We start from the raw sequence: 20,576 nt of genomic DNA on the forward strand, positions 1-20,576 counted from the left end.
TGAGATAATTTTTCCGCTAGTTTGAACTACACATTTTTCAGAGTATCGTGGAATTTCAATTAGTAGATGCTTGACTGGAGAATGATTTCAACACCAGTTTTGATACTATGGAAGAGGTGTGTAGGGATGGAACTAGATTATGAGGGTGTTTGGAAGAGCTTATAAGCTCTTTAAGTTTGTTTGGAAATTGTTTTGGCAAACAACTTAAAAGCTGTCAAAATAAGATGTATGACAGCTTATAAGCTGTTTTTAAAAAAGTAAGGGGGAGGGTACTTTTTTCAAAAAGATCTTATTTTGATATTTTACTTTATCATATTATCCTTATATATTTTATTAAATTCTCACAACGCCCTCTGTCCATTTTTTATAAATAATTTATCAAATTTTTTTCTAAATTAAAATTGAAAATAGTTTTATTTTTTTAATATGTGTTTAATAGGGATCGGACCATCTGAACAGTCCTGGGGAGGGCAAAACCCCACTGCCAGGAGTGGGGAGGTCATGAGTGCGAGGCCCGTCGAACCATGCGCCTTTTATGTAACGACCCACGTCCTTCCACCGCATCCCTCCCCAGCCTATAGCATGGGCTCGGACCGCATGGTTCGACGGGCATCGCACTCGTGACCTCCCCACTCCTGGCAGTGGGTTTTTTCCCTCCCTAGAAATCGAATCTTGTACCTCCAGGTTTAAGTACAAAGTTTTATGATTCCTGGTACCATTGAGCTAGCTAGCTCAATGGTACCAGAAATCATAAAACTTTGTATTTAAGCCTGGGGTACAAGGTTCGATTCTTGGAGAGGGCAAAAACTCCCCACCATGGGGGAGAAGATCATGAGTGCAATGCCCATCAAACCATGCGGTCCGAGCCCATGCTATAGACTGGGGAGGGATGCGGTGGAAGGACGTGGGTCGTTACAAAAATGGTACCAGGAATCATAAAACTTTGTATTTAAGCCTGGGGTACAAGGTTCGATTCCTGAAGAGGGAAAAAACTCCCCACCAGGGGGGAGAAGATCATGAGTGTGATGCTCGTCGAACCATGCGGTCCGAGCCCATGCTATAGGCTGGGGAGGGATGCGGTGGAAGGACGTGGGTCGTTACATAAAAGGGCGCCCTATAAATATTTTTTCAGAAAAAATTCATATCGACTATAAATAATTTATCAAGTCATATTGACTATAAATAAAATATTCATCAAGTCATGATGACTATAAAAATTCATGAAGTCATAGCGACTATAAAAAAAATTTTAGAAGAAGTCGCAGCGACTATAAATTTTTTTTAGAATAAGTCATATCGACTATAAAAAATTTATCAAGTCATAATGACTGTCACAAAATTTATAACGTCATGATAACCATAAAAAATTCGCCAAGTCCTAAAGAGTATACAGAATCATAGCCCCAAGGGATTACATCCAATGCAACAACCTAAGAGGTTATGTGAAATACATTAACTCAAGGGTTTTCATCGAAAATATTACTCCAAAGGATTTCAGAAAACGCATTCCCTCAAGAGATTACTTAGAAGACTAAAATATCTTAGGCGTTCGCAAAACTCTCCGTCAAAAATAATATAAGTGGCGGTCCTAACGCCTCCACCGGAATAGCAGTTGCGGTCCAATGCCCATATGTGAGCAAAAGAAATAACCGCCGTTATACCGCGCGGTTCGATTTTTGAAAATAGTGAAAATTCACTTACTACATTCACTATCATCGTTGGTTCCGCTAGATCAACAAACCAGTTGGTATTTCGGTTCACCCTCAACAAGTACAATACCTTATACCAGAACGGACACCCCACCAAATATATATATTTTTAAAATATATATCTAGTACACTTTTTCCACTACCACTCAATGAAAATAACCAAGTCATAATATTTTTAAAATATTAGACAAAAGTTGTAAAAGTGAGACAATAAAAATTCTCACGATTTTATGGTGAAGTAGACCATGAATTTAAACACAAATAAAATAATTATTATCAACAACAAATAACATGTGTGTATATGCATATGTGTGTATATACATGTATCTATCCATCCCTCTCACGGCCCAAGGAATTCATGCCGCTTCGTCGCCGCGTCATTGTCGTCGCACTATCATCGCTGTCGTATAACGGTCGCCGTCGCGCCGCAACCACCGCGTCCAGATCGAGCCAGGAAATGGAGCATCCACCGGCGGTGGATGTTCCATGCTGGAAGTCGACTCCGAGCACTATTTTTTCTCCATCTTCTCGCGCGGCCATGCTCTTTGCACAGAAACGCCACAAACGATGCCACCTCCGTCGAGCCAGATTAGGAAATCTTGGAAGCTAATCCATGGCTGGAAATCGACATGAGCCGTTGCCAAATCTCCCAGCCGCCGCCGCCGCCGTCGCTGCCTCTTCTTCTCTCCGTCGTGCCACCGCCTCTCAACTCGTCAGCGATGATCCATGGTGATGGTGGAGGATTGCATAGATGGGGATATACACATATTTTCAAGCATAGATACACATATACAAACAATACATATTTTATCTTGGGAGAGGAGAAGAAGAGAGGAGAGAGAAAAATAGATTTGATTTGTACCTATTATAATATTAGTTTGACTCTCTTTGATCTGTTAATTTTCCACCCGCGGCTGCTCCAATAAAAAAAATTCAGAAACAATATTGAGTTAGTAAGTTGTGATGAAAACACTATTGTGTTGAATTTATAATAGTAATTCAGTCAGAGTTCTACTGAGTTTCTGCAATTATTATTCTGGCATGACTTTGATTCATATCCTATTACACCGCAATCCTACTACAATTCTATGTTCATTATTCAGACAGGACTATGAATCCAACAATTTTCAATTTAACTAAGACTTTGTTTCCTACTATCTGCAATTTAATTGCAACACATTTCTACTACAATTACACCATAACGGTATCTCCAAATTTTCTACTTTCGGTCATCTCGCTCACGCGACATTCCCAAGAGTGGGGGGCTTATGATGAGTTATTATCCAATTTGACTTTCTCCCGGGCCCAAGTCCAGTGACTCAATCCATTTGGGTCGCATATTATTTTGTTATTTATTTGGACACTTTATAAAGACCCATAAATTTCTAAAAGCCATAAGAGGCTCAAGCCCATGAAACTCTCCGACTATCTATAAATAGTTCAAGTTCTCTCATTCTTATGGTACGCATTCTATAGTCACATGCTCTAGTTCTCTAGAACTTTTATTGGGCAAATACTGACTTGAGAGTCGGAGTATTTTCGCCAGGAAACCCCCGGCGCCACTCACTTTGCTTTGTGATGCAGGTGACAACCCACAAAGTTCGGTCTTTGGAACAGTTCGAGTATTAATTCGGCTATCTAGATCTCCACTAGTTAACCTAATTTCCTCCAATCGGGTTATATCAATTTTTTGCTACATCACCATACATCGTCCCCCATCTCTCGTAGATATTTAATTGTTCTGGAACTTGTTTTAGTATCCAGAAATATAACTGCGTATAGTTCCAAAACATAAGAAGTCAATGAATGAGGATTTCTCTAGCTAAGAAAGCAGGACGAATCATGCAAATTGAGTACATGACTACTCAAATAATGGAAAATAGGATAATTAATAAAATCAGAAATTGAAATTGAATAACTTAAATAATTGAAGCTGCTTGACTATATTGACTCGAGGAGATATTGAGCAACAGATGATAAATTGATAATCCAGATTTAGCTGATTGATGCAAATTGCAAATGTAAGTAATAGCTAGGGACAAATAAAACATAGTGCGATACAATCATACAAAGAACAAGTTGAAATATTTGACTGCAAATAAATTTTCCTGTTCAGTACTCATGAAAAAATTAATGGTGATTTAAAATGACCATATATACATATTTCAATCACGGACTATCAAATAGCATATCATGAGATCACAGTTATCAGCTAGTTTGATGGGTATAAATACCAAAAACAAAAAAAAACAAAAACAAAAAAAAAAAAACAAAGAAGAAACAACATAACGTGAGGCCATCTTTTTGCACATGCATATGGCAGCTTGCAGCAAATACCTTAAGAAATATTGAAAATATGAACAACTAACTGGAATCATAATTAAAAGAAAACTTATACATTATTGATTTCAAACTATAACTTCATTGAATTATGATCTATTCAAACATTAATTTCAATTTCGTATTCGATCAAATTTCATCAATAACTTAGGGAGTGTTTGCGATCACTAAAAAAAAGTGATTATTAGCTTTTGGCTTAAAAAAATCATTTTTGTGTGTTTTTTAAACTTAGATTATGTGTTAGCTTGTGCTTACTTAATTGAAATCCAAAAGCTAGTCATGTGGTGATTATGATTCTTCAAAAGTGATTCTAATAAGAAGTTCATTGCTAAAATCACTCTAATCACTTATTTATAAAACACTACCCAACTTTGATTTTTAGATTTTCACATTTGTTTTCAAACACTAGCAACTTTTAATTTTTCTTAACTTTTTTATAATCTATAAATTAATCACTTCTACAAAATCACAATCTATTGCAAACACTCTCTTAGTCCAATTAAATAGATCTTGTGATCTTATGACTCACATTAAAATACTACATTTAGAATTGTACGATACAACAAAATCATCACTTAATTTAGTTCCCAAACAAAGCCAGATCAACAACCAGAAATTCAATGCCAACAAAGAAGATTCCAAAAGTTTTGCCAAAATCTGTGGAGTGCACCACATCGTGTCAGGAGCCACACACCGCAGTAGCTGAAATCGAAATATTACCATTATGTCACTAACAATTTATTTACCTGGAATTTAAGAGGAAAATTTAAATATAATTAACAATAAGCATGAAATCAGTCCACCTTTTAGTTCTAAAATAGCACCAGTCTTCATCATGCATATCCAACATCACTAACATATTCTGCTGCTGACCAGGATTATCCTTTTAAATGGGAAAAAAAATCAAAGAATAAAAATAGTTAAAAATATTGGTACATGGTGATGAAATATCAGTGAGAGAGAGAGACCTTTCAAATCTGCGTAAATTTTATGCTTCTCATTTGTGTCAGTCACATAAAGAATTAACTCTCCAAACAGGTTATAGACAGGAGCATATCAATGCCATAAAAATTTTGGAAGAAAATATGGAAACACACTAGGAACTCACATCTACCTTAGGACAAGATCGTAAGCCTGCGAAAGAAATGCTCACATAAGCTAAAAAAATTTAAGTCACTACACTAGCACAAGCAAACTAACATCTTCTTTGATCAGTAAAAGGGAAACAAATAGTAGTGATAAGAGACTTATCTCCACCATAAAGCCAATAAATTAAAACCCATTCCACATGCAGGACGACATGGCAAATAAATAAATAAGAAGCTACGTTGTCATAAGGTTTTTTATGAGCATGCCACCAATGCAAACATCAATTCTTCAAAAAATACGTACTTAATTACATGTAAGAGGTTTAGAACAAATATTAAAATAATGGATCCAAAGAAAAACTAGTCTACTGGTAATCTCAAAATAGAAGTAAGATATACATGATTCAAGAAAATGCCCTAAATAAGAGCTTCCATATCTTAGGCCAGCTCCTATTAAACAAGAAAGCAAATCCAATTCTCCAAAATGCAAATCCAATTATGGGAATATGACTTGAAATTCCTTAAACATGCTCCAAACGCAAGTCATCTACTTCATTGACAAGCAAAACTACCCAATCTAGAAGAAAACATTTACAAGCCCACGTGCACACCAAAAAACTGAAATTGCGAATTAAAAAATAGTATCAAGAAGACCTGATATCTTGAAACCTGAGAATAAGGAAAGGCGAGAATCTTTACCCAACCACGACAGCAGAAGTTTGAAATGCGACACGTATCGTAAATCTTGAACTGGGTAATCGAAAGCCCGTGGGTCCTTTTCTGGTGGAGGACGACTTCCCACAAGTTTGTGGAGCATTTAGCGACTACAACATGTGGGTTACGTCGTATAACAAATCAGATATATGGGTTGGAGCGGTGACGCAGTGGCTGGGTATAGGGGTGGTTTTTCGGTATACCGTACTAAAAATATTGTTATTAAAAAAATTCATACTGATACCGATATCGAAATTTTGAAATTTTGGTATGGAAAAAATTCTTATTGATACCGTATAGATACTGAAAAAAATTCGGTATAGCGAAAAAATGTTAGTATATCGAAAAAATTTCAGTAAGATATGCCGAAAATTCGATATTTTAGTTCGGTATGACAGCCCTAGCTGGGTAAGGAGAGAAAGAAAGGGGTGACGGGTAGGGGTTTTCTTCCGATCTGGAAAGGAGATGCAGCGGGAGAGGAAGAAAGGGGCGAGGGGTTGGGGTTTTGGGTTAATTTAATTGGGCTTCTATATATCTTCTTTATTTTTTTAACGCGAGCAAGTTAAAGTGTATCAACGAAAACTCTTCCTTAAAAGGGTTGTCGTGGTTTTTAAAAAACTGTTCATCCGCAACGCTTTTTAAAAAGCGTTGTTGTAGATAGTAAAAAAGACGTTCACCAGAACGATTTTAAAAAGCGTTGTCTTTAACTAAAAAAAACACTTATAGAAAACGCTTTTTCGTAAAAGCGTTGTTTAAAAAAGACAATGTTTTTTACAAAAAGCGTTGTCTTTTAAGTGTTGTCTATAGTTTTTTTCTTGTAGAGATGTGTCTTGATATACGATTTACATAGGCATAGTCTTGTCAAATGAATTCGTTATCCTCGAGGAGGAAGTTTTTTTTTTTATGACCTACAGATTATACGTTGTGAACCAATATCGAGTAGGCTGACATAATTTATAGAGGGTATTATGCTTGGAATTTGAGACGGGCTGTTCAAGTACTTGGTATGGCTTTCCCTAAGGTACCAGCAGATCATTATATGTAGTAGTTACTAAAAATTATTCACGATAATTAATGAATCTTACATTTTTATGTGTTCCAAAATAATTAAATTAGTTCTTTCTATCTGTAGCAGAGAGCATCAGGTAACTGTTCAAACTTAATAAATATAGTTCGAGCTATGGTAATATCTTTTTGCTTTGACTTGTGTCTAAGAGCTATGGTAATTAAAGTTTGTAGTAATACTTGTGAGTACATTATACAACTTATGTTTTCCCACGATTATTCGTCTAAGAGCTTGAAATTCATTCTTTGGTAGGTCTCCAACTATGCACCTGATGTTACGAAGACAATTAATGTTCTAATATTATCCTCAAATGACTTGATCATCAATATACTAGCTAGTAAAGTTTTAAGCTTACAAAATATTAAAATGAAATCAGATTTTATTTTGGAGTTTTAAAGCTTTTATTGAAAAAATCAACCATATTCTTTTATTATGATTCGTAACAGTATTAAAATTCTAATAAATACATCTCACTTGTAATTCAAAATCCAAATTCATTGATAAAATCCAAAGGCCCAACTAAACTTGAAGGAATTTGCATCTGATAACTCGAGTGTCACTACTGAGTCCTGCGTAAATTTTTACTGAATATCAACCATATTCATTTATTATATGATCTGTCCTGCGTGCACTTTTACTGAAAACAAATGTACTAGATATTTTATAAAACAGAAACCATTTCGTGCTCGATCAAGATCATCGATCAAGGAGTAGCAACGGATTGTTGATGATGGGTGCTCATCTCCGACTCTGTGATCATGTCACTCTTCTTATCCTTGCTCAATTTGACCTTCTCACCAAGAAAGTATGATATAAATCCCCAAAGGGATAGAAAAAGAGAGACGCCCTTTTCGGCTTGGAACTTCTCGTGGTAAAAAATTACAGCTAGTAACTCAGTTACCGGTAGCAACACTGTGATTACTATGCCCGATAAAAGGGATGATGAATAAAATATAATACCAATAGCTCCCAAGAAGAAACACTGCCAAATTATCGCACTCCAAATTACAACCAAGTAGTATTTGGCCTCTCCCAGTTCATATTCTTTTGCTTCTCTTGGTATTGCCTAACAAAAATATAATTTTTATATATAAAAAAGGAATCGAGAATCAATTGTAATAAACCATATCTAACATATAAATTTTATACATGATTTTTATGAATATATAGATAATGTTGACCATTCATGCATCAACCTTACAAAAGTCGAATAACTAGGATTGTAAGGCCTGACAGAATATACTAAAGTTGGTTGATATTATGTGTAGTAACCAGATTCATGTGCAAGTAATTAAACTGTCCAAATATGTTTAAATAGTTAGAGAATGATTATGGAATCCTCAATTGAGAAAAATAATTAGAAAATCGGAATCAACAAGCTTCGAACAAGTTCGAAAGTTTCGAATTGGAGATCTGAAGGTAACAGAAAGAAATATATGGATTTCTGATTGGTGATCCAATCACAGGACACACGCTCAGTGGACAGAGATCGGATGTAGTAGCCCAATTTTTTGATAAAGTTAATCAAATGCCTAAACACGTTTAATTCATAAAAAATGATTAAGGAATCCCCCATTTGGGTTTAATGAGTTAAAAATCAGATTCAGGACGATCGAAAATGGTCAAGAGAGCCTTAAGTGTCTGGGAATTTCGGATGGTACGAAGAGCAAATCGCAAGCTCCAAAAAAGTTTGGAAGGCAATGTTGAAGATCAGATGTAGCTAATAGTTCGGAATTTCCGAACATGAGATCGGAATATCCAATCACCTTTGTATAAGAAAGTATGAGGTTTCTGATTGGTGGCTTGACTCGAGGGATTTCGGAAGCTCCAATTACCCAGTTAGGAAGATCCAAACTCTTCAAGTACAGTAAATTGTCCGATCACATAACATGAGTTCGGTGGATAGAGATCGAAGCTCTGAACTAGTGATCGGAAGTCACGATCGTTGTCTATAAATAGAGAGACGAGGCAGCCATTTCCCTTGCCAAATTCCAAAGTTTCCTCTCCTGTTCCACTCCAATTTGAAGGGTTTCTAGGCATTTTCTTGAGGGTCAGGCAGTAACGAAGTGCTATCGGGATCATAGAGGAGTTGTGCCTAGAGTTTCAGGCTACCGCCATCAAAGGGCTGATGACGAACGCATATATGGTCTAGACTGTAATTAGATTTTAGGATTAGCTATAAGTCTAGTTAAGGTTTTTAGTATGCAATGAGTAATATGATAATATATTGCTTATATGCTTGGACTTGTGAGCCCGAGTTGCTAGGTGGCTTGATTTGAGGTACATATGTACTATCCGAGATATCCTGGTTGAGTATACATGTTTTATGTTTGCATGGTTTATATGGCATGACTTATGTGCATATATTATGTCACGATTATTATGATGCATCCATTATCATGTTGAGCCTGTAACTTGATATTACCAATAGTGGGGTCGCTCAGCCCCGAGTTATTGAGTGAATGGTTGGATCCGTTAGTACAGGATCAAGTAACCTATATCCACATATTTCTTTATGGTGTGTGAGACACCTTTTGATCCCACGGCCCAGAGTGCTACATACAATAATGTCCTTTGACTGAGAAGAATTTTACCGTGATATGTTTCATGTACCCGTACTATAGTAACGCGTCTCCAAATTAAGTTAATCAAGTGCCTAATTACTTTCAATTGGCTAAAACATGATTATGGGATCCTCAATTGAGTCTAAGGAGTTGAAAAATGGATGCAGAACGATCGAGGATGGTCCGGTAAGAGCTTCGAGCTTCGGGGAGAACGGAAGCTCCAAACAAGTTTCGAAAGCTCAGTAGAGATCGAAAGCTCCGAACTCAGATCGGAGGCTCTGATCGTCACCATGGAAAGCTGTCAGAAATAATGTGTAAGCAGTGACGTCAAGAGATCAGAAGCTCCGAACTCAGATCGGAGGCTCCGATCTACTATCGGCAAGCGTCCTCTAGAAGTTAGACACGTGGTTGGTGGAAGGAGCTCGGAAGCAGGGATCGGAAGCTCTGATCGGATTGGAGGCTCTGAACATGAGATCGGAGGCTTCGGTCGCTGTCTATATATAGGGGTGCCGATTTCATTTCCAATTGCACCTTCCAAACTTTCCTCTCTTCTTTCTAGTTAGTCTTTTGGGGCTTTTAAGGGTTTCTAGGTGTCATACTAGAAAGCCGGGAGTGGTGGAGCGCTTCGGGGATAATAGCGGAGTTGTGCCTAAGTTTTGAGGCAGTCGTCATCAGCGGACTGACTACGGATGCAGATATAACTTTGGACCCCTATAGAGATTAGAGAGTACGTAATATCTTAGTTAAGACTTTTAGAACACAATAAGTGATATAGTAATTATTGCTGATAGGCGTGGAATTTGAGTACCTGGACTGCTAGAGTTGCTAGGGTTCTTGGGTTTTCTCAATAGAGGTACGAACGTATTATCCGAGATATCAAGTTGAATATACATGTATTATGTTTGCTTGTTTTGTGTGGCATTATTATGTTCATTGATATTATGCAGCATGCATGTACACGTTGACCTTTATGCCTTGATTTGCGTAGCCTGTAGTAGGGGTCGCTCAGCCCCGTATTTTAGTAGACGGATTTTCATGGATTTGGATCCGATTATATCCACAAGTTTTATGGTATGGGAGTCACCTCCTGATGCGACGGCCCAGCGTGCTACATAACATGGCACCTTGACTGAGAAGTCTTTTGGATAGATTTTCCAATACCCGAATTACGCATGCATGGTATATGTATATTCGTACTTCTGTACTGAGCGTTTTATGCTCACGTCCAAGTGTTTTGTGTTGGACACCTTATTCAATGGGGCAGGACTTAGGTTGGACGGACCTGGTGGCAGCGGTCGTTGAGCTATAGTGGTTGCGTGGTGATCCTATTTCTGTTCAGTTTGTTATATTGGACTTTAGTACTTTCCGTTCGATGGGGTTGTATAATATTTTATTTAGCCCTATTTTTCTGCCGGTGTATGATGTATTTATGGTTTAAGTTTCCGCTGGATTTGTTAATTTTGATTTAAGACTTAATTGCATTCTTAATCTTTGATTAGTTAGTGATTCCGAGTTGGGTCACTATATTTATTGGTATCAGAGCATGCATTAATTTTGAGATCTAATAAAACCGTTTTGGGATAACCGATCGAATTGAGAGAATTAAAAGAACAGCTCGAGGATTTGATTGCCAAGGGATACATCAGACCTAGTGTGTCGCCTTGGGGTGCTCCTGTTCTATTTGTGCGGAAGAAGGATGGATCCATGCGGCTCTGTATTGATTATCGTAAACTGAATCAAGCGATGGTAAAGAATAGGTATCTGTTACCTAGAATAGATGACCTTTTTTTTTTATCAATTGCAGGGTTCTTCTGCCTATTCGAAGATTGATCTGAGGTCGGGATATCACCAGCCGAGAGTGCGAGAGAAAGATATTCCTAAAACCGCATTCAAAACGAGGTATGGTCATTTCGAGTTTATAGACATGCCGTTCGGTTTGACTAACGCTCCAGCAGTTTTTATGGGTTTGATGAACCTTATCTTTCAGTGTTATTTGGATGAGTTTGTGATTATTTTCATTGATGATATTCTTATCTATTCGAAGAATCGTACTGACCATGCAGAGCATTTGAGGATCGTCTTCCAGATTTTGCGGGCTGAACAATTGTTTTCCAAGCTGTCTAAGTGTGAGTTCTGGTTGGATCGAGTTGTATTTCTCGGTCACATTATTTCCGGAGATGGGATTTCTGTCAATCCCAGCAAGATTGAAGCGGTTATGAATTGGCGTAGACCAACATCTGTGCCTAAAATTCGAAGTTTTATGGGTTTAGCGGGTTACTATTGCAGATTTATCGAGTGATTCTCATCTATTGTGAAGCCGATTACTCAACTAACTCAGAAGAATGTGTCTTTTTTCTGGACTGAAGAGTGTGAGGCCAGTTTTATTGATATGAAGAAGAAACTAACCAGTGCTCCGATTCTATCTATTCCATTAGGTGCTGGAGGTTTTACCGTTTATTGTGATGCTTCTCACCGAGGTTTGGGATGTATTCTTATGCAGTTGAAGCACGTGATAGCATATGCATCGAGGCACCTAAAGCTGCATGAGACTTGATATCCAGTTCATGATCTTGAGCTGGCAGCGATTGTGTTTGCCTTGAAGATCTGGCGTCACTATCTCTACAGTGAGTCATTCGAGATCTTCTCCGATCATAAAAGCCTGAAGTATCTATTTTCGCAGTCCGAATTGAATATGAGATAGAGGAGATGGTTATATTTGTTGAAGGATTTCGACTGTGAAATCAAATACTATCCGAAAAAATCGAATGCAGCTGCAGATGCTTTGAGCCGAAATCTTTGTTCTTTATCTCTTTCTACTATCGGGGTTTCTGAGTTGATCGATGATTGTTGCACTTCTGGTTTAGAGTTTGAAACAGATAGGAGGTCTATCAGAGTTTTTGCTATTCAAGCCGAACCAGAGTTCTTTATGAATATTAGAGAGGCACAGAAACCTGATCCCAGTATTCAGATTTTGATAGAGAAAGTAAGAGCAGGACACCAGTCTGAGTTTCAGGTCAGTGATGATACTTTATTTGTGACTAATCGTATTGTTGTGCCCGATTTTGCGGAGTTGAGACAGCGTATCTTGCGAGAGGCACATTTCAGTCGATTCAGTGTTCATCTAGGTGGCCGAAAAATGTATAATGATTTGAAAAATCAGTTCTGGTGGAAGAAGATTAAGAGCGATGTTACGATGTATGTTTCCCGATGTTTGAACTGTCAGCAAGTGAAAGCAAAGAGGAAGAGACCGGGTGGTCTGTTGCACAGTTTATCTGTTCCTGAATAGAAATAGGATCACATTTCAATGGATTTCATCACGAAGCTACCACGATCAGTCCGAGGTTGCGATGCTATCTAGGTAGTGATTGATCGACTGACGAAATCTGCTTTCTTTATTCCGTACAGCATGACGTTCAGTCATGATCAGATGGCCGATATATATGTCAAAGAGGTTGTGAGAATGCATGGCGTTCCTAAGTCTATAGTTTCAGACCGAGACCCTAGATTCACTTCACACTTTTGGCACAGTATTCAAGGGGTACTTGGTACTCGATTGCATCTGAGTACAGCTTATCATCCTCAGACCGACGGACAGTCAGAGCGGATTATCCAGACCTTAGAGGATATGCTACGAGCTGTAGTGCTAGATTTTGGCACTAGTTGGCAAGATTCGTTGCCTCTTGTCGAATTATCTTACAACAACAGTTATCAATCGAGTATCGAAATGTCACCTTTTGAGGCTTTGTACGGTAAGAAGTGCCTATCTCCTCTTTATTGGGATGATGTTTCTGAGTCACCTGAGTTGGGACCGGATATGATTCGTGTTATGGCAGAGCATGTGAAGATCATTCAGACGAGAATGAAGTCAACTTTTTGATAGACAGGCGAAGTATGCGAATATCAGACGTAGACCTCTGTTTTTTGAGCAGGGAAACCGAGTATTTCTGAAGATTTCTCCTTTCAGAGGCACGGTTAGATTTGGGAAGAGAGGGAATTTGTCTCCGATATTCATCGGTCCGTACGAGATTCTGGAGAAGATATGCGATCTTGCCTACAGATTAGCACTTCCTCCCTCTTTATGTAGTATTCACGACGTCTTTCACGTCTCTATGTTGCGGAAATACCATCCAGATCCTTCTCATATTCTTCAGCTGACGAGGCCGAGCTTGACGAAACTCTGAGCTACTTCGAGCGACCTATTCAGATTCTCGACCGAAAGGAGAAGCAGCTCAGAACCAAGTCGATTTAGTTAGTGAAAGTGCACTAGAGCAGACACGGAGTCGAAGAAGCAACCTGGGAGACAAAACATGAGATGAGACAGCGATTTCCAGACTTATTTTTATGAAGTGAGTTCTTATTTCAGTCGGTGGTTCTTTATTTCTATCTTATGTGATTGATTCTTATTCGATTTTGAGGACGAAATTTATTCATAGTGAGGGATAATTGTAACACCCCGAATTTATCTTAATTGAGTTTATTAGAGTTATTCGGAGATTATAGGATTCGAGGACTGATTTAATATTGATCAGGGACGATTTTGAAAATTTTGGAATTTTCAGGGACTAAAGTGAAAAAATGGGATTTTATATATTATCTTAAATCTTATGGCATTGACTAGTCTCCTCTCCTCCTTCCTCACGCCTTCTCCTCCATTGAAGCTCATGAAACGAGATCTTCAAGCTTTTGATGTCCGGGTTTTGCTCGATCCATCTGATAGAATTTTAATCTGAATACATATTCACGATCACGGCTGCGAGAGCTTCGTTCTATCGTAAGTTTTTCTTTGATCAGCTATACTTCAATATTTGGATGTCGATGAAATTCAATTATTCTTGGAGATGTTGTTCTTGAGCTAGCATGTAGCGTTTATTCAAAGTCAGATCAAAAAAAGAGCGACGTTTGGAATTGTTATGATTTTTGGAAGATATTAGATTTTTGTCAAATCTGAGATTTATGTTTTCGAGTTGTTTTTGATGATATTTTTATTGTTTGATGACGTTGGGAGTTGAATTAGATTGTTGTTGTTGTTGTTTGATGAATTTTTGGTTGGCAGTTTTTCGCCGTTATGCCACCGGTTTGAAGCTTTGAGAATTTGAGAGTTTTTTTTGAGTTTTTAGAGTTGATTTGAGTTGTTTGAACGATATTGAGCTCTTATGCATCTCCGTACAGATTGGGTTGAAGATTGTTGAGCTCGGAGTTAGCAGAATTTGTATCGTCGAAGAGTTGGCCGAAGATCGATAAAGAGATTTACTTGATCGTTTGATTTATTGATTGAATAGATTTTGATTTAGTTCTCTTGTTGTTTTCCAGATTTGGAGCATCATTTGATTGAGAAAAGGTATAAGCAGACATCGGTTATAAGGGTTAGAACACTCAAGATAAATTGATTCTTGAATTTTCCTAAATCACATACTTGCATGACTACTTGTTCTAGAGTGGGAACTTGTATTGTGTTTGAATTTATGCTCTTAATTGATTTACGATTTAAGGCTTTGAGATTTTTATATGCATTCATCTTGAGCCTAAATCTTTGATTTCAGCGGGCAGCACGACCTTTTTATTTTAGAAGTTTTGGGGGCTATATTCGAGTGGTCTGGGTTGTAGAAGTTCACCTAGTGTCAGCATACTCCTTATAGTCGCCCCAAAGTCTAGAGGATGGAGATACGTGACACCACCTCGATCGGGAGAGTCGGTGGGTTGTTTACGTGATCTCATCCTCGGGATCCCAAAAGAATAGCAGAAATTCCTTCGTTTATCAGAGTTGATATCCCGGATTTAAAGACATGCACTTACTCGTCTTAACATTTGAATATGTTGATATTGTATCATGTTTATGAGATATTACTTGATATTGCATGTTATGTTGCTTTTACTAGGAATATCATTCTCACCAGATTTATCCGGTTGTTGTCTTGTTTTTGTATATGTACTCGGCAACATGTGGGGCAGGATCGAGTCAGCGAAAGAATGGCTAGATCGGTTGTGATGGATAGAAGTGAGGATCGGTTTAGAAGCGAATAACTTGTGGAACTCATTATTGTATTGAAGCATGTTTAGAGTTTGTTCTTGTTTTGAACTGTATCGTTTTGATTACTCGAGAAATGTTGTTTTATATTGACAGAGCGTGTAATTTTTATACCGGCATGTTGTGGAATGGATTAACTGTTGAAAAATCAGATTTAGAGTTTTCTTTTCTGAAAATGGGTCCGCAGCAGGGGGCGCCTGGGCGGCCAAATTTGGCTGCCCGAGCGCACCCCCATTTGAGAAAAGCAGAAAGTTTGCGGTTTTGGCCGCGCCCGAGCGGTAGTTTTCTACCGCCCGAGCGCTGCACTATTTAAATTTTTTTTTCTTTTCCTTGCTTGATTTATTTTGAGCATTGGTTTATTCGATGTATGATTTTATTACTCGAGTTTAGATGTTTAGAATCGAGACATCACAATGATGATGAAATTTTATGATAATTTTATGAAGATGACGATGAAATATGATGATGATATGTTTATGCATGATAAAATATTTTGACGTGTATGTGTTTTTGTGATAGAAGTACGGGATTGATACTCTAGATTTAGCCTCGGACGGGCCTTTCCAGAAGGATGAATGTTTAATGTGCATATCGACGACTGCCGGTATGGGATGGTAGCATATTGGTTTCGAGCGATATGAGCTGTACCAAATGTTTATATGTTTTTTGTACAACGACTGTGATCACAAGAACCCATTGTATTCATAAATGGTGGCTATGACAATTGCATGTATTTCATCACACAAAATGAAAGATTTTTATGCCATGATTTCTTATACATGATGTTTTGTTCTAGTCACTCTTATTCATTATGTTTTTTTATGAATTAGTTATGTAATGAAGGTTTCTTGCTGAGTGTTTAGACTCACTATACTTGAATGATGCAGGTGATGATGTTTTAAATGGTTACATAGATGGGTACATGGAGGGACATGAAGAGTAGCCGAGAGGGCGCGCGAGAAAGGGACGCACATGTGCTCTGTCTAAAGAAGCCTTTATCCTTTTAAATTGAGCATCATTAAACATTAGTGCTTTAGCAAATTTTTGAGTGATGGTTGTAAGAAGGAACACATTTTTTACTTTTTCGAGTATTTTATAATGTTTCGTTTATTAACTATTTTTTTATGAAAATTTTCTTTATTCCGCAATTTTTAAGAATTTAAATGATTGAATGTTCCCAAGATGCACTCTAAGCATTGTTATCGCTCATGTACTCGGTTTTGCCTCGGACACCCCATTCCACGGGACATGGGTTAGATTGGATGGACCCGGAGGGAGCAGTCGTTGAGGTTGCAGCTATTTTGTGGATCATGATTGTTTCCAGTATCATGTTGAGAGTATTTCAGAATTGTTTTCGATGGGGTTGTAAAAATTATATATTTCACCTTGGGTTTTAGGGCCGGTTGTATTTTGCCAGTTGAATTGTCGTAAGATCTATTTTTTCCGCTGTTTTTAATTTGTATTCATACTTTAAGATTTATTTGCTTGCTACTATTGTTAAGTAGGTGATCCGGGAGCGGGTCACTATATCGGAAGATCCGATTGAACTATCGGAAGCTCCGAATGCCATTCTGAAGGTCCAACTCTATCTATAAATAGGGTTGACGCTGCCATTCTGGAGTGCGAATTCCATAGCTAGCTCCTCTATCTTTTCAGTCCATTCTGTTATGGTTTTAGGCTTCGTCTCGAGGGCCGAGCAATAACGAAGCCCTACTGGAATCGCAGTGAAGTTGTACCTAGAGTTTGGGGCAAACACCATCTGTGGGCTGACGACGGACGCATGCATAAGTCTACACTCTAATTAGATTTTGCGGGTAGCTATTAGTCTATTTAAGGCTTTATTAGACAATGAGTAAGATGGTAATTACTTGCTTATAGGTTTGAACTTGTAAGCCAGAATTGCTATGTTGCTGGTAAGAGTACGGAAGTACTATCCGAGATATCCTAGTTGAGTTATGCATGTTCTATGTTTACATGTTTATCTAGCATGTGTTTTGTGCATATATTATGTCATGATTATTATGCTTCATGCATTATCGTGTTGAGCATATACCTTATTATAGCATGTACTAGGGTCGCTCAGCACCTTATTCTTGAGTGGATGGTTGGGCCCGTTAGTACGGAATTAGGTCACCTATATCCACAGATTCTTTTTGGTATGTGAGCCACCTCTTGATGCGATAGCCCAGAGTTCTCATACTTTCGTATTGAGCATTTTTATCTCTCACGTTCTGATTTTTCGTCTTAGACACCCCATTCCAAGGGACAGGACTTGGGTTGGATGAACCCTATCGGAGTGGTCGCCGAGGCTTGGGTTGCAGCTGTTTTGGAGGATCGTTGATGTTTTTTGTTTCAGTGAGGGTATTTCAATACTATTTCATTTGGGTTTTGATTTCGGTTATATTCTGCCGATATATTTTGTTGTAAGATTTCAAGCTTCCATTGGTTTTAAGTGCTTTCGGACTTAATAAGATAATCACATGCTTTTAGTTGTTAAGCAAGTGATTCGGAATCGAGTGATAAATACATGGTAACACAAATTTTAACACGATCGTTATCATTACCACTCATGATAAATGAGAGTACCCTATAAGCCCTATGAACTTTGATGCAACAATGAATAAAAAGGTAAAAACAATGAATGAGACATAAAGTTGTACAAATTGATTTAAAGTCAAATTTTTTTCTAGAATACGTCCTTATATATCTCACTCGCACGTACAATAGTTAGGCAAAGCGATGTCTATCTAATTTCTTAATCATATTATATTAGCACCTAAGGCCGTCGAGCTGATAATTAATTAATTGGTAACTAAAGGTGTTATCTCATTCATGAACAGCCGGCGATAATCTTTTGTTTGATTGCATTATATGAAAATTAATTGCAATCAAGATTTTAATTATGAAAGTCAGATTTAAGCACGTAATCTTTTCATATATATATATATATATATATGTAACACAAGAGTATTATATATATATATATATATATATATATATATAATTTTAAACGTGCTTAATATATAATTCATCTAACAAAACTAACTACATGATTTTATTATATTATATTATACGGAGCACACACTGTCCATTAAGTCTTGAATAATATCGGGATGCTGAAAAATTTTGAGTGGACACGAAGCTACCAGTACTTAATGGTTCACACTATACCATAAGTTATTAATATAGTGATTGATAAATGAATTGATGTTTAGTTTGTTGATTGATGGTGTACTACGGATTTATTATTACTTTTTATGATACAAAATTAAAAATATTTCTTTTCATATAAATATGAATATAAATATCTCACAACCCATCAAATAAAATTGATATATGCGTGTATGCTGTCATGCATGTATATATAGACACCCCGGAAGGACTATTAGTTAAGTAGATATTGACACATTGAAGTTACATTTTGTTGTTGTGATCTGTTATTTTTTTCACATTTATCAAGTTAATAATGAATTTTCATTTTGTTTCATATTATTGATGAATTTGAATTTTTAATATTGTAATTTCATTTAATTTTTTTGTTCAGTTATATAAAATTTTTATTTTTAGTAATACAACTTGAATTTTTTCACTTGCATGTACTCAATTTTTTTTTTCTTCGAGATATCGTGTTTGTCGTTATAAATATTAAATTTCTACATTTCACAGCTGACTGTTGACTTATAGTAGGGCAGTGCACTGAACGTTATCTATGACCCAGCCTTAGTCCGTTCTCGATCCAATTAAACGAAGACAAAAAAAGATGTTCAAATTTAACTGAAATACAACTAATTTTAAGAATATAAATGATATTTCAGAATCCCCACTACAATTATATATTAATGCATTTCAATAGCCAATAATTTATCAGTTTTAAAAATTTAAATTAATAACAAATTAACAAAATTAGAAAAAGTGAAGATTGTTTTGCATTAATTAATACCTGGAAATCTTTGTTGATGAGCATGCCCACTGTACAAAAGGCAGTGGCGAAAAAACACATCACCATCTGAATCTCCAATACAAGAGTGTATGTTAATGCCTGTCTCGCCTTCAAATACATCAGCTCCACCAGCGGCAGAATCAGGCCGTACAGCGCCGCCGCCCCCAGCGTCATGAAAAACCCTACAAAATACTGCTTATCCGACTCCCCCTGTGGCCGATCACCGCTCGCGTGAAGCCCCAGAACCACCGCCCCCACCGTCAGCAGAACCACGGCGTTTATGGAGTAGGAGGTGAATTTCTGCTTCACGAGGAGGAACGCAAACGCCGCCGTGAAGGCCAGCTGAGTGGCAATCAGTAGGGAGGAAGTGGAGACGGGTAGCTTCGCGACGCCGTATGCATAAAGATAGTCATCGAAGCCAGTCACTGTTCCGATCACCGCTGCTGCCCAGAACACTCGGGGTTTCATAAAGAAGATCTCGGCGCTGGGGTTGCTCCTGCGGCGGAGCACGTAGGATACGAGGAGGGGGATGAGGATTATCGGCCACCCTCCGGTTTCCAGCCAGCTGGAGAACCAGATCCGTTTGCCGCCACGGATGAAGTAGAGGCGCATGATCAGTGGGCCGCCGCAGTTTCCAATGGATAATATTATGCAGTTTATGATTAGGAAGATCCTTTTCATGGTGGCGGTGGTGGCCTCAACTTCCATCTGCAAGTGATGATGAATTTCTATTCTTTGTTTTGTTTTTTTTTTTTTCTTTCTAAACCGCTGATAATTTATGGATCAGACTTTGTTGACCACAAACCAACTTGACTTGCATTTTATTTTTAGTTGTTTGTTGATTGTAAAGGACAATTTAGTGTTCCAAATGTTGGGGAAACATATTTAATATAATAATACAAGTTTGGACTACCTTACCTAATTTAGAAGATTGCGGCATTTGGGTAGTTTTATCAACGTCGGATATGAAATTAAAACATCTACCTATATATACTATATCACATATCAAATTATGACATTTGTAACTCATCCATGTATAAACCAAACCATATTGGACTGTATAGGCGCAAATCAGAATATGTTGCAAATTGAGTTCTGGAACGAAACAAAAAAAAAAGCTGAGTACAGAG

At 37.5% G+C, this 20,576-nt stretch overlaps 1 protein-coding gene across 2 annotated transcripts; it reads right to left on the reverse strand.

Moving 5' to 3' along the window:
- Positions 1-4,528: 4,528 nt before the first annotated feature.
- LOC140883415 (purine permease 3-like) lies at positions 4,529-20,260 on the reverse strand. 2 transcript variants are annotated; one of them, XM_073289861.1, is made up of 3 exons: positions 19,447-20,260; positions 4,853-4,932; positions 4,529-4,751 (listed from the first exon to the last, which is right to left on the reverse strand). In XM_073289861.1, the coding sequence occupies exons 1-3, from the start codon at positions 20,152-20,154 to the stop codon at positions 4,667-4,669; spliced, it is 873 nt and encodes a 290-aa protein (XP_073145962.1). In that variant the 5' UTR covers positions 20,155-20,260; the 3' UTR covers positions 4,529-4,666. The 2 variants fall into 2 exon arrangements, with proteins under 2 accessions (XP_073145962.1, XP_073145961.1); XM_073289860.1 differs by lacking the exons at positions 4,529-4,751; positions 4,853-4,932 and adding an exon at positions 7,474-7,983 and having other exon boundaries at positions 19,447-20,258.
- Between the last annotated feature and the right edge of the window lie 316 nt (positions 20,261-20,576).

Source organism: Henckelia pumila, chromosome 2 (genome assembly GCF_033568475.1).
Source record: "Henckelia pumila isolate YLH828 chromosome 2, ASM3356847v2, whole genome shotgun sequence".
Classification (NCBI taxonomy): Eukaryota; Viridiplantae; Streptophyta; class Magnoliopsida; order Lamiales; family Gesneriaceae; genus Henckelia; species Henckelia pumila.